Raw genomic sequence first — 15,555 nt, forward strand, 5'->3', positions numbered from 1 at the left:
AATTCCTCTATTCACTCCGACAAAGGGCTAATGCTCGAAAAGTCAGCTTTTGTAATCATTACGGTGGCCAATTTACCATTTCAACTTAGTTGATATATCCAAATTATCTAACATAAACCATTGTCTTGGTTTTAAGCTGTTGCTTTTTTCCTTTAAGACAACTGCCTGTTAAGTGCTGATCAATTTTAAGCTTCGATAATCTCCCTTTCTCCAGGCAACCCATAAGTATTTGACTGTTGTCTGTGCCTCAGGGAGGGGGGGGGGGTGGAATTTGAACCCTAACTTGCTGGAGATTAGAAATTTGAAAGTTAAATCTTCAAATTGATAATGCAATACTGAGACTGACCACCAAATTTAAATCAATGACATAATTTATAAGAATTAAAGTAACCCATCAAATATGTTATGCTGAAAACTTTAGAAGGAGCAGAGAGTAAATATCCAACAATGAATGAATGAAATTGTCACAGTGAAGAACAAAAATGGGACAAAAAATGTGCAGTGTCTATTAATAATTTATTTTGAATGGCATTTGCATGCACCTTTCTCTTACTGGTTACAAGTTTATTATCAACAACTTTTTTGAAAATATTTAGAACAAATTACAAAGTGAATTGTTCTCAGTGACATCAATTTCCTAGCACCCTTCAAGTACAACCTTCCTTCTGGTTTTAAATTGTACTGTCATAAGCAAAATGTATTTTGACATTTAAGCCTGTGGTTAGATGCCATGTAAAAGAAAGTCATCAAATGCCTCACTGTACAAATGAGCTGAACACAACACTTCATATTATGTATGGCGTATCACGGCTGGTGTGAAAATTATATAAAATACTTCAGATCTACTTTCTGTCCAAGGTGCAAAACATTCTGTAGCAGATTTTGGCTCATAGGTAAACACTGTCATGGCAAGGCAAACTCTGACAAACCTTCAATGTAGGTCAAGTTGAAGCTCTCATAAAATAGAAATTCACATGAAGAGTGGATTTGCTTCTTAGGTGCTCAATCACAAGAAAGTGAAACCACTGAGTTTAACTGAGTGAGTTCAGAAGTGGCACTAAAAAGGCATCCTTAGAAGACTTGCTTGCTAAAGACAGAGTCCATTGAGAGGGTTTGGACTACTTTTGTTGTGAAAGGGGCATGTAATGATATTTTTTTCGACAGTATATTCTTTAGTCATACACCAATGATCTGCTTAATTTTAAATTAATTAAACCAAAATTATACTGATGTAAATTCTGATACAAAATATTGTAGTGTTGCTTGTAGTTTCTGGCTCATTCATGTAACGAGGCACCTACGATGATCATGTCACCCTTAAGTCAGTAGCCCAACCTGGTGGCTTACTGTCATAAGTAAAATATTCTTCTGCACTGCAGCTTGCTTCTGACGCCTCTTGGGAGTCACTCTCTCTACTTGGCTGTTGGATTAGTTTGGTGTCAGTGGTGTCACTGTAAGGGTTTTCAAGAAGCTTTAGAACTCTTTGGACCTGAAAGTAAATAAAATAGAGACAATACTGTTTAAGAAAAATTTTTTCTACTCAATTATTTCTATTACCTAATGACCAATCGACCCTTTTTCAGCCTAAAATCACTGCACTTTCTTAAGTGCACCTAAACCCCCCAATTTTTTTTTTCGCGTAACGAAATAAGCAAATTTCACACGTTGCTACATCCTTCTACAACACACTTAAACGGCATATTTTCGGACAATATCGACTACAATCTTCCTAAACGTGAAAATGTGTGAAATGCAGACTTTCGTGTTCTCAATTTGACATCACATTACCTGCTAGAGCCACTCCTCTTTAAACTCGGTCATGGGGCAAGATGGTTGCCGATTTTCCGTATTTTGACTGGGCACAGAAAATTAAAGATTTGAGGAAATAAAAAAATTGTTGCACGGAAATACTCCAAAAAATACGCTTATTTCATTAAGCGAAAAAAATTTTTGGGTTTAGGTGCACTTTAAGTTAAGGTTAAGTTTAGGTTTAATTTATTCACCACAGGAATGGCAGGAGAAAGGAACAGAACTTTCCTTCCAATTGACACCTAACCCCTTTATTACCCACCCATCCCACCCCGGGGAGGAAATCCATCACACAGTAATCTCGTGTGTGGGAAATTAATGTCTCCTACCCCAACCCTGCAGGAGACGGGACCTCCATTTATCGTCCCTAGCTGAGAAGACTAGAAAGTCTAACCATTTGCAGATGTTATTACAAAGGCAGCACTTTCTGCATACTGTTCTCTTTTCATTTCCTTAGCTGCTGACAAGGAGACTTGGTTAAACAATCATGAGCTTCTGTAGTTGGTGATCATTTCCTTTATTCTAACTTGTTAACTTAATGTGTGATTCAGGAATGATATTGTAAGGAGAAATTAGATGCTAATCATTCTTAAGGATCAAAGGGTCAAGATGTGCTACCAAGGAACTACTTCGTGACTTGCAGTAGCTTAAGTTTACCTCTGAAAAGTCTCCCTCCTCTGCTGCAGAAATGGCATTTTGAGCAATATAATTCCTGAGGATAAATCTGAAAGATAAATATGAACTATAGGAAAGCTGGCCTGAAAAGAAATAATAATAACAACAAAAAAAAAAGCAGGGAGTAGGAGCAAGTGCAAATAAGGGGAGGGATGGTATGTGGGAGGGGAAAAGAAATGGGGTAAATGCATTGTCAAGTGGAAAGTGGAAAAGAAATGAAGACATTTGTGGATGATATGAGCAATAAAGAGCTAGAGATGGATTAGGAGACAAGGTAGCCAGGTATGGTGAGAAGAAGAGTATAAAATATGCTGATGTGATTTAAAAAGTGGAAAACATATGCAACTCAAAGTAGAAGCCATTAACAGTAGGAAAGCAATCTTTATATCATGCTGTTCATTTATAAGAACAACTCTTTCTTTTCCACTGATCATAAAACTACAGCTGAATAACTTAATATTTGATAGCCCTCTTGTGATGAAAGAAAGTCCAGATTTACCTTGGATTATTGGATTTCATTGCTTCAATTCGCTCCTTGTTTGCCTTAAAAAAGAAAAAAACACACATACACAAACCAATAGAAAGTTAAAAGAATCATGAGCTGATTTTGATAACTTGTGGGCTTAAAAAAACATACCAACAAATAAATTACAAGAATCAGCTGATGAATTGATAACTTGTGGTTGACAAAAAGGAACCTTACATTTTCAAGAAAGTTACACATCAAATCAATTTGATAATTGTGATAAAATATAAATAAAAACTTTTATTTAACCAGCAGAAAAATTCTTGCTATCAATTCTAGAGGTTAGACCAGATAACTAAAAGTGGGATGTATTTTGCACAAAACAATCAATCTTAAGTTCATCAATCATCTATTTTTTGTAATTAAAAGTAATTTACAATTTAAATATTTCATACTTTCTCATGATCTGGTTCATTTTCAAAATCTGCATTAAGGCGCAGCCTGAAAACAAATTAAAAATAACCAGTTATGATAAGAAGACGGAGGGGGGGAGGGGAGGAAAGGAAGGGGACAGGGTGGAGAAGGAAGGGGTGGGTGGATAGGGAGGGGGGTTAAGAGAGGGGGTGAGGTAGAGAAGAAGGGGGATAGAGAGAGGGGGTGGACTAGAGAGGGAGAAGGGAGAGAGAGAGAGAGAGCGGGTGGGGTGGAGAGAGAAGGGGATGGAGAGGGAGGGAGATGGAGGGACATGGGGTGGAGAGGGAGAGGGCAGGGTGGAGTGGGAGGGAGTAGGATGACATCTAGGGACATGAAATGTGCTTGTAGCTTTTAAAATTTTTAAATAATGATAGCCATTCAACTTCAGAATTTTCCTTATGGATCTTTGATCACATTCTTACTGACAACCATTCCAATTTTCCAATTTCCCAAAGTTGTATCTGTCAGTAATAAATTCACTCCAAAGCCTTGCTCTGATTGATTTATTACTTTTTGATACGTACAAGAATACTGAACTTACAAAATAACATTTTATTCTGTACCTGTATTGTTCAATCCAATCTTTCCACAGTTGCCTGTCTTTGCTTCTTTTTTCCTCAGGTTTTAACTCCTGAAATAACAAATAGGCAAAGAAATAATTTAGCAAAAGCACATAAAACTATAACGGATTAAAATAAGATGAAAATTTGACTCCCAAAAATTAAAATACTGTAGTGAGTGAGGTATCTTACATTCATCTGCTGAACCTTCTCTCTCCTGTCCAGCTCCTTTTGAATTAAAGATGCTCCGTTTCCTAATTGCTGCAGGAGACTAGGACTAGTCTGAAGAAGCATCATCAACATCTGAAATTCCCTAATTTACAAAAATAATAATTCGTTTTTAAAAGTCCCCTCTCCAAGTGGGCTAAATCTGTATCTAAGTGGTTCATTAAAAATGAAATGATAAAAAAAACCCTCCATTCTGAGGGAAATATATTGACAGAGGTAAAAGTATATCAGAGAGAGCACAAAACTTTCAAATCAGTTACAACCCTGGTAGCTCAAATTTGAGGGAAATAATCATAAAACCAATGGCCTGTAGAACAAAAAGGTCTAAGCATACCTTGCTCCAAGGAATGGCTTTGAAGTTTTCTTCAAGTCATCTACAGTTTGACATTGGGACAATAAGTACTCCAGAACATTTTCATCACTAAAAGAATTAATAATGATCATTTTCAGGTTACAGTCAACCCAAGCTAGTATGGGTGGATTGCGAGCCAAAATGAAAAAAGAAAACATATTATGAGTGTTTTGAATATTAAATGTTTCTTATTTGAACAAGAGCTACAAACTAAAGCATACAATTACTAGCTAATAGCATCCATATCACTTAATATTTAAAAAGAGATATTGAGAATCTCCTACCTGTCATCACCTACAGCGCTACTTTCCAAAGAAATTCTATGGAGGCATCTAAAACAATTTGTAAAATCAGCACCTGGAGAGAGGAAAAGAATAGATTTTAAAACAATTTCAAATTTTGTTTCACAGATTAACCCTCTCAAACAAAGTGATTTTCTGTGTTAGAAATAAACTCAAAATGGTTTTTGACCTGTCTTGTGCATGGTTTCCAAAAGACTTTTTACCAGGTCCCTGGGAAGCAATTTAAATTCACAAATTGATCAAAAACTATGAACTATTACTAATACCATTAAATGCAGTGATTATCAAGATAAGTGTATTCTGACTAGTCAACCATTACATTATAATCATCCTCTACCAGATTATTTAACATTGATGCAATCTTTAGAAGCAATTGGCCAGTTTTTAGGTAACATTTTATACATTCAATAAGATGGATTTGTAACGATGCTGTGATGTCATAGGCCCTTCGGGCATACACAGTAGAATGAAAGGGTATCCCGGATGTCGTTGTTGTTGTATTACACCTAGTAATGGCGGAGTTTATGAGACTTATTAAAAACCGTTGTGTTGCCATCTTTCTTGTACCCATTTGGACTACGCCACAGGATTGACATGCAATAACTTTTAACTAAGAATAACAGTACTGTTATGAGAATTTTTAATTAATAATTACATTCACTTACTCATCCTCTGGTAGATCCTTCTTTAATAAGCCAAGCTAAAATGAAAAATATAACAAGCAAATTTTGTTTAAGACACATGTTACCTGAGATGTTCAGTCCACATCTTCCACTTAAAGCCTTGTAAATATAGAAACTGTTTTGAATTGAATCATCACTTAAAAATGCTTTTAACTGACTCGTGTATTCTGAACCTGCCTTTAGTCTCATTTTACCCATGTACGTTTGCTGGTACTCGACATCATAACTGAAAAAGAATTCAATAAACAATATAAGTGTCTGTTTTTTTTCACTTAATGGGAAAATTTTAAATCACATAATGAAGTAAAATAACAGTTTTTCACTAATTTCTATGCTCTATACTTACATCTCTTCCACAGCAGCCTTTGACCTTTCCAAAGGAAGTACATCTTTAATAGCCTCTCCTAGCTTCAACAAATTCCATTTGCAGATCTCAGGTTGAGCCTCGTATCGGTACCTGCCTTGGTCATCTATTGAGAAAGTTTGATTATAAATCCTGACTATTCAGTCAGCTTTCTATCCTTCTGTGGTACTAGCACTAGCACTTCCTACTTTTTAGGAGAGTCTGATGCACATGTAAAAAAATTTTACTTGTGCGCCAAACCCAGGGACTGCTTGTGGTCTACTATCACTCCCACACTAAATCTTAATGCTAAATATATAATCATACTAAGTTCACAAAGCAATAGTACTGTTACAGAGGCCTGGAGATAAGAGAGGAGAAAAAATCAGACAAGGAAAGTCTGATTATATCAAAATGTACAAGACATAAAAACAGCCCCAAGTTTTGTTCAGGCCTTATTTTCATTACTACTTGAGAAATTTTCATTGCTGCAAGGATCACTTTGAATTCATATAAATCAAAATGTGTCTAAACTAAAGGAAGATGTTAATATCAGTTTGTTGTGACAAGCATGGGGCAAAGGAAAAAGTTTACATCCCCTATCAGGAATCAAAACTCCAACCTTCAGATATCAAGGTCCCCTGTTCTACCACACAACTACAAATAACTTGCTGGTGAGCCCAGAAATTTATGGGATTAGACTAAGTGTGTGACTGTCAGAGAACTACAATAAAGGGATTATAATACATGGGTGGCATATAATTACTTATCAAGGTTACAAATACACATTAGAGTTACTGTAATACCTGATGCATTGCAGACATGCTCAGGATCATAATGATCCATAAATCCAAAGGGACCATAATCAATTGTCAAGCCAAGAACACTCATATTATCTGTGTTAAGCACCCTGGGTCAAGAAAATGTTAAGATTTTTTTCAGATTGAAAAAAAGATAAACATGAAAAGTGAACTTCCAGACTTGGTGTTAAAATAAAAATCACCCTTACCCATGACAAAACCCTACACACTGCCAAAGGGCCACAAGTCTTGCAGTAAGCCTAACAACTTCTTTAAAGAAAGCTAAGTATGCCTCCTCCTTATCACCTGTGACAACCTGTGGAAAAAAAAAAACCACGACATAAATAATTGGAGTCAGATTTAAGCATATAGTCTCTTTGCTAGGCTCATCCTGGGTGGTGAGTGATTTCTACAAGTTAACAACTATTTACCCATAAACTCCCATGACCAGATTGTTTACTCTTGTCTCATAGCTGCTACATATTTATTTCCTTAAAAATTAATTACAAGAATTTAGTGTAGGTCAAGATAACAACCTCTACCTGATGAGTTTAAATATTCTCATTACATGTTTGCTGGATAATGTATAGATATTAAAGGGAGAAGTTACATGTTGATCACCCACCATAACAAATCAAAATGACTGTACCTGTGGAAAAAATGTTTGAACTGTATAATCAAGAAGCTGAATGAGAATATCTGTACGTCCCTCACTTGGGCCTTTGCGTCCAGTCATAGGGTCTGTTGGTTTAAATATCTCAAACGAACCAAACCTTCCAATCAAATGAAATTAAAATAAGATAAGCATGTACCCCAAGACAACCAAGATTGTCTGAACTCTGCAAAAATACATCCACATTACCTAATGAATGTTGGGGCAATCCTTAAAATAATGGTACACCTTTCCCTGATAGGGTTTCCATCGTAAAATATGTCTCTGGTTATTCTTGTATCTGAAGTCACACAGCTACCAGCTGCAAATAAAGAGACTAGTGTCAATTCTATAGGGGAATCCTTGTTTACAATATTTGCCTCATTAGCATAAGCAATTCAGTTTCTGATGGAGCTAAAACTAAATCAGTTCTGAATATCGAAAGGTCAAAGTACGATTAACTCGGCCAATGAATACAAGCCTAATGCATTGAATACTTTTTGTGCAACACGGGTTTAAAAACTCAAAATTTTACAGAGAATGTATGAGCTCATTAGCGCTTTTGCCACCCAGAAATTTTGCAGTTTTTGATGGACTATTTCTCCTTGAATATTACACCCAAAGAGCTAAAAACTTCACCATGTACTAAGGTTTTCTAGCTCTTTAGCTGCCTGAAGTCAATTTGTATCTAACATGCTTCCTTCTTTACGCAAAGCCGTATGCAAATGAGCAAAAATGTAAACAATGACGTCAGCATGAATCCGCCTATAGATTAGATAAACAAAGACTTAACTTAAAACAATTTACTCTTCTCCTTTCTAAATTTCAAAACAAAATAATGAGAAGAAAAAAAAATTGTTCAAAAAAATGTGAAGACTCTTTAAATTACCTCTTGTAGTTGGAATCCCTAAAAAGTGCATTGCCTACATAAATATGAAAGAAACTTTTAGTATTAACCTAATCAAAATGATTAATATAAATGTTGTGGTAATACTAATTTCAAACGTCTCCTGCATCTATTAATTAGTTAATTTGGTTAGGCAGGGGACGTTAAAGAACCCACTCACGAGATTACTGTGATGTGGTCTGGCCTGTTTACTGGGAATTGGGGGGAGGGGGCATTTTCAAATAAGTTTCCTTTGATTGTTTGTAAACTGCTGATGCAGTCAGGCCAAAGTCCCCCAAAAAGTGTTGTGATGTGCATTTGATCATATCCACATGTTGATTTGCACAATATAAATATTAAATTATTATGTTTATTTATAAACATAATTTTGTCATGTGTTAGAGTGTTTATACCACCAACTGCATGTCTCAACTATGGTCAATAATTAAATAATCAATCAAGACTATTAAATTCAAAACAATTATAATGACTCGTTTAACTTTAGTTAGTAATAACAGTATTGTTCATTATCACCGTACTACTATTAATACATTTTCTCAAAAATCAGGTCTGTTCTTGCATGACAAACGGCAAGAAAACTCTTCTAATTACGGATCAAACATATTATTTAATAGTTCATTATTCAAATGTCATCACCTCACTGCAAAGAAATTCTCGTATGCTGGACCGCAGCACTTTTCTTCCATCTGCCTGTCTAGAATAAGGTGTGAGACCTGCACCCTTAAACTGCATCTCCCACCTCTCTCCTCTTTCATTCACCACCTCACCAAGATACCTGAAATACATAACAAATAAATAAATGAATGAATGCACAAACAAATAAATGAATCAATTAATAATCTAACATAACATAACATCAACTTTATTTCAACACAATACGTGTTTAAAGCTTTGCGCTTATGGGGTCATGCATTTAAACTAGTCCTAAAACTAATATCTATTACTAACTTACATACAAAATAAAAGTAAGATTACTTATAGGTAGTTAATAATTATAAAAATTTGTACAATTTTATGTGATATAATCTGCATAAGATATCATTAAAAATAAAAATAGTCTTGATCACAAAAATTAACTTTGAGGCAGATGTTACCTTAAAATGAAAATCTTTAAATTCAACAATAAAGAAAGAAATGGAAAAAAGGACCTACAGACAGACACTCATGGCTTAACAACGTTGCAGGAACATATCAATAAAACATTAAATCTTGAGTAACATAATGATTATGAAGTTTTGTGAAAATCTCTCAAATGTTAATTTGGCTGGATTTCTCTCCTCATTATCATTCCCATGGATTTACAGCTACACTGTGGTACCAAATTCTCTTGCAGAGAAAAATATAAATCATGTCACACACACAAGATACATTTGCTACTTTCACTTGTCTGTAGGATATGTCAAGAGCAACCTCTATACGCAGTAAAAATGTAAGGAGAGGCAAAATGATTACAGGGCCCTGTCATTGTGAATTGTCGCCAAGTACATGTTTCTGCCATCCTCTGAGTTTGCATCTGAATTTTTAAGGGGGTTGTGAAAGTTTTATACTGAACTAATCAGAGAGGATGTTAGAGGAATTAAACCAATGCAATCCAAGATTACACACTAGATGTTATAGAAAATTTTATCACAGATAGAGGTTAAAAAAATTGTGTGTCTCACAATTTAGAATCACTGATAATCAATAAAGACATTCTGTTGGTGTAATAATAAAAAAAATCAAAAATTATTATTAGGGGGGTTGAATAATGTAAGTTTACATCTGTAATATATATTTGTATGTTTTTATTGGTGCATCTTGGTACCCTTGTATTGGGTAATTAGATTATAAGCCCTGTTAATGCTAAAGATGTTCCCTCACTATCTCATAATATAATCAAGTCATGGCCTTCATATATCAACCCAAGGTTAATCTGTCTTTAATTTCTGGAAATGTGAAAGAATTTCTTCTTTTCTCTACAAAGCTTGAGATGTATTTAAGCATCAAGAAAGCGGTTAGGACGCAGAAAATAAAATTTAATTCTCATCTCTAGGAAAGGTTGTCTTGTGCGGATATATTTCTTCATGCCGGAGACAAAAAAACCACATGAGGAAACACAACAGGTACAGAGTACCTAATTAAAGAGTGTCACAATACCGATAATTAACGGATCATCTAAATCTAACAACGTAAGACAATTCTGTTTCCCCCCCCCCCCCCCCCCTGCCCCCGGCATCTTACATGTACCCCTGGAAAAAACTTCATCACATAATTTCCAATTACATTATGGGCAGTATACCTGTGGTCATATTATTCTGATTATTGTTATAACTTACATAGTCGCCCCATCTCCCAGCTGACCAGAAAAATATCCGAATTGATGACCGCAATAGCAATGAGCTGATGGTTCCGCGCCAGGTAATATCTTATTTCCACCAAAATATTCTGCAAAGTCATCTCGCCGCAACTGATCCTTTGATAAATCCAACAGAGACATTGCACTGCTAGAATACGCCACCGTTGAAGGATTTTCCACTGGAGTTGGCTCAACACGAGAGAAGCATGCTCCCTGAACCTGTCTCACGTAATTTTTAAGCTCTTTGTCGATTGGTAAAGACCTCAGCGCCAAGTTATCCATATGTAGAGTTTCCAAAGTTGCCATTTTGGGACCAAATTTCAGTGATTCCTCAGAGCTTGTGCACATAAAATGCTTCAAATACGAGTTCAAGGAAAAGCAATAGGTTTTTCCTCGATGAACATAATTATAGCAATTGTTAAAAGCACAAGACAACAACAATTTTCGTGGTAAAATGTAGTAACTCATGAACCAGATACAGTTTGTTTCGTTAAAATGGCAAATGGGTCTGTCTGGTCGGAAGTAATCGGAAGAATGCGTTATTTTTCCGATTATCATCGGTAATTGCCGAAACAAATGAGAGGGGTTGGTAACAAGGATTGAGAGCGTGACTTCAGTAAGTCCGCATGCTGCAGAAAACTAGGTTGTTCGTGTTGAGTTGCTCAGTGCATATACCGTAAGAAAATGGGAGAAGTCAAGTAAGAATATAGCTTTACTAACTATTTTTGTTTTAGTAGGTGAAAACGTTAAAAAATTTTTGATTCTGATGCTTCAGGACACTTTCTCCTTCGACGAAATGGGCGCAGCGTAAAGACAAAATCTTCCTAACGATCGAACTAGCCGATTGTCAAAACCCAGACATAGTCCTCAAATCCAATACTTTACAATTCAGGTAAGGCGTTAGCTTCTCACAGTTATATCTGTTTGTGGTTTAAATTGTTCGTCAAGTATTCGACAGATCGTAATATTTCCTCCCGGCTGAAGCAAAACTTATTGTAAATTCTCCATCTCAAAATTAGCGCAATTTATGAAGATGCATTTTGTGATCTTGACGTGTGAACTTGGCAAATCGCTTCAAACTAGAATTTTCGTATTTTTGCACATTAGTGGTACAATAATCTAACTCTTTTGATCCTGCAACCACAGTTCCAAGGGAGGAAACGATCAAAAGACATATACATTGAATCTAGAATTCTACGGCGAGGTTGACCCGGAGGTAAGAGAAGATTATACATGTAGTTGTTACTCCAATATAATAAAGGCATGTCACTTCACTGTTTCCAAGAATTTGGGCGTGATGGACACATGAGGTAAACTCCAAAGTGTGCCTCTGGCTTGAAATTTTGTGAGCTAGGGTCCTACACAACGGATTCAAAGCGTTATTAGGTTTCTTACCCTTTCTATGACTGTAAGTGATACATATTTCCTGGAACAGTTTTCCTGCGTAAATACCCCAAGGATATTTTTATGTCCAAAGGAGGATTTTCGGGTTATATCTGACATTAATTTGGGTAAAAATGTTTTGAATTGATGGAAAGTAGCTTTTCATTATTGTGACTTCTATTTCAGAAATCAAAACAGCATATAACTGCAAGGGAACTCTTTTTTTCTCTCGCTAAAAAAGAGGAAGGTCCCTATTGGCCAAAACTTCTCAAAGATGAAAAGAAGGTAAGTTTCAAATAGTTCAGTTAAGGATAACAAATATATGAAAATTTGGTAAGAGCAATAGAATTACATTTGCCTGTGAGAATTGGCCTGTTTTCCCCCGCTGAACATTATGTTAACTTGATGTTCACCGTCATCCATTACTAAATCTTATAGCACTTTTCCAGCATGAAATCAGAACTGATGGCTCAGGAAGCAGTTTTTAATTTCTGTATTCTGGATGATCTTGCAGCCAAGTTTTCTTCATACTGATTTTAACAAATGGAGAGATGAAGATGACTCAGAGGAAGAAGATAGAGGAATGGATGATGATTTCGAAGCTGTAAGTTACAAGGGAATCAGACCAAACATACATCTGCAAATTCTTTTGAGCTTGGATATGTCCATCATTACCATTATAAAAAAATCTAATCCTTGTGGTTTGGCTGCACACTAAGGATTTTGTTTATGATCTCGGCTGGTACGAAGTAGATCACTAATTAACAAATAGATTCCATGTTGTTGTGTGTCTGTTCAGCAACAGATTACAGACATACCTGCCAACTCTCCCAGTTTTTTATTTTTTTTGCAGGAGTCTCCAAGTTTTTCATCAAATCTCCCAGCCTCCCAGTTAGAGCACCAAATATCCTGGGAAATACCTACCTTTACTTTTCTCAATTTTTTTTCAATAATTTAGTTGTTTTAGAGATGCCCAAAAGGATTTAGTACTCTTATTTGAGCTGTTCTTGATCAGAAAAAGTAAAAACAGAGCAATCAAATTGATATACATATAATGAGTATCGTAATTGATCAGAAATCAACCAATCAAATTGCACAATACATGATAGAAATTTGGCACGGTTCAGGTTGCCGCCTGTGGTTTACATTGGACAAACTGAGGATGGCCAGCATGGATTTTGGTTCCCTGCAAAAAGAATTCTTAGGCACCCTTCCCTTGGGTTTCAAAGGAATGACATTATTACAATTATTATGCAAAAATTTCTAGACATCTCCAGATTTTTGTACCCTGGGGGTTGGCAGGTATGTACAGATGACATCAAAATGCGGTAAGAACCATAAAGTGACATGAGGCAGAGCCTAGTGTGTTGCCAAACAGATCTTCTCACCACATTTAGATGTCATCTGTGATTTTCTACTTCTGTACAGACCCATGGCAAAATAAAGTCTTTTGTTTTACATGATAGAAATGCAAAATGCTGTTAATGGTGAAGTCATCTATGCATCTTTCTTCCAATAGATCATATTCAAGAACCAGTCAAAATGCATGCACAATTCAACTTATAATATAATGAAGGGTACATAATATCATTATGTTTGCAAATTCAAAGAGTCGATATTTATGTTTGGTTCAATTCGCAGATGATGAGCAAGATGGGTGGACCTGGTGCGGGAGCAGAGGTAAAGTTAGAATGATTTAGAATGTTTTTCTTTTATTATTGTAATAAAGGGGAGTGGTCAAGTTGAAATGTTTTGGCACCCATTCAAAGAGTACAGTGAATCAAACTAAAAGACTTCAAGACTATTTTAAAGCTATACACTATGATGTGCTGTATGGGACAATATTATTGGCAAATAAATAAAGTGCAAAAGTTAAATATATATGCTATGGGTCAAATAAATATGATATGAATAGAATATATATGGCATGGACCAAATACACATGGTTCATACAGACACATATTTTTATCACGGGTTTCCATATTCTTTTCCAAAAAATAAATGTTGGCTGTGAATGTTTGTATCAACTTTTATTCTTTGCATATAATTATAGAGATAATTTACGATATAAATATGGGGCAAATGTGTGAAAAATATATATGGTTATTGTGCCTATTGTCAATTTGGTCAGCGGAAGATTGATAAAAAATAACATGGCAGCCCGTGACAGGATTGATGATTTAGAACAATTTTTCAAGAGCTCTATTCCATCCCTTTTTTGTCAAGCTCGTAGAAATCTTCACTCTGAAAACATCAACGTCTTTCCCACTTTCCAAAATAACTCCACTGGCCAAAGCGATAATGGGCACAATAGCCATATATATTTTTCGTACTTTTGTCCTATGGCCGATATATATATATATATATATAGATTCACAGTCGAAATGAGTTTGCTTGACAGAATACTTATACAGAAATCAGCACATGTGATCATGTCATATATGTATTTATTCAGTACCATATGTTGACTTGGTCCATGCCATATATATGTTGCACATATATTCTATTTATATATTTATTTGATCCATCCCATATATACTTAACTTTTGCATTTTATTTTTCGGGCACACAATATTGTCCCATGCAGCACCTAATAATACACTGCTTAAATGCTCATATGTTTCATATGTTTGTTGTTGTTCGAATACACTGCTTCATACTCATTTAATTATTTACACAGGTTGATGTTTTTTTTGTCTTTTAGAGCTTTGATCCAGGAGATGCAGATGTGTCAGAAGACAGTGATGATGAAGGTGAGATTGTTGTCCCTTCTTCGTAGCATTTTCACATGGCATTATCTGTTGCTAAGAAGAAATTCCTTAACTTTTCACCCTCAAGGTGGGAGATGCAATGGCCCATCTAATGGTTGGTTTACCAAACTCTGGGTCAAGAATTCTAGGTCATTGTGTTGTGTTATTGGACAAAAGACTTTACTTTCATCATACCTCTCTCCACCAGAGGTCTAAATGGGTACTGGCAAATTGTGAGGGGAGGCCTGATGGAATATAAGGAGGGAAGAGGGGGATACCCTTGGGATGGATTGCCATCCATCCAGGGCAGTGCTAATACCCCTGGTCACCTCAAGCTACTGAAAATAGGATAACCTCTAGCTGGTTGGTCCAGTCAGCTTGGGTACAAACCTAACCTTTCACTCCCATAAGCTACCAAGAAGAAATTTATCCTTGCAGTAAACGTAGATTGTTAAGTAAAAGGTGATGTGGGTACTAAAAAAAAAAAAGGCAAGGGAAGAGAGTGATGACTCAAGAGTGGTTCAACTGTATATGCACAAAGAAGTGGTTATGAGGAACTTATCCTAATGCTGACCCTTTTATATTTCAGACCTACCAGACTTGGAGAGCTGAGAACAATTTAGTTTGACTGTATAGAGAATTTAAATAGTTCCTGTGGTGCTAACCTTTTCCACTTGTAGTGGCATGTTCTCGTTTTATGCTGGTGTGATTTTGCTCCTCAGTAAGACATGTGTCCACTGCTTTTACCAGTTGTTAAAAATGCAGTCCATGTCATAAATAAATGTGTTGCTTGTTATTAAAGAGTAGTGCATTTGATGGAGTGAGTCTCTTGGTTG

At 35.8% G+C, this 15,555-nt stretch overlaps 2 protein-coding genes across 2 annotated transcripts; one reads left to right on the top strand and one right to left on the bottom strand.

Annotated features, from left to right (window-relative positions):
- Nucleotides 1–497: 497 nt before the first annotated feature.
- On the bottom strand, nt 498–11,116 carry LOC111338795 (protein adenylyltransferase SelO, mitochondrial). The gene is made up of 19 exons (XM_022945323.2): nt 10,567–11,116; nt 8,888–9,026; nt 8,234–8,267; nt 7,555–7,666; nt 7,342–7,465; nt 6,902–7,008; nt 6,699–6,802; nt 5,896–6,019; nt 5,727–5,775; nt 5,532–5,566; nt 5,036–5,076; nt 4,849–4,921; nt 4,547–4,633; nt 4,177–4,297; nt 3,988–4,055; nt 3,406–3,451; nt 2,984–3,027; nt 2,467–2,533; nt 498–1,489 (listed from the first exon to the last, which is right to left on the bottom strand). The coding sequence occupies exons 1-19, from the start codon at nt 11,052–11,054 to the stop codon at nt 1,307–1,309; spliced, it is 2,046 nt and encodes a 681-aa protein (XP_022801058.2). The 5' UTR covers nt 11,055–11,116; the 3' UTR covers nt 498–1,306.
- Nucleotides 11,117–11,134: 18 nt separating this feature from the next.
- On the top strand, nt 11,135–15,539 carry LOC111338780 (prostaglandin E synthase 3). Its single transcript, XM_022945307.2, has 8 exons — nt 11,135–11,284; nt 11,362–11,478; nt 11,733–11,802; nt 12,156–12,254; nt 12,484–12,573; nt 13,611–13,649; nt 14,674–14,722; nt 15,309–15,539. The coding sequence occupies exons 1-8, from the start codon at nt 11,271–11,273 to the stop codon at nt 15,329–15,331; spliced, it is 501 nt and encodes a 166-aa protein (XP_022801042.1). The 5' UTR covers nt 11,135–11,270; the 3' UTR covers nt 15,332–15,539.
- Nucleotides 15,540–15,555: the final 16 nt, after the last annotated feature.

Source organism: Stylophora pistillata, chromosome 12 (assembly GCF_964205215.1).
Source record: "Stylophora pistillata chromosome 12, jaStyPist1.2, whole genome shotgun sequence".
NCBI lineage: Eukaryota > Metazoa > Cnidaria > Anthozoa > Scleractinia > Pocilloporidae > Stylophora > Stylophora pistillata.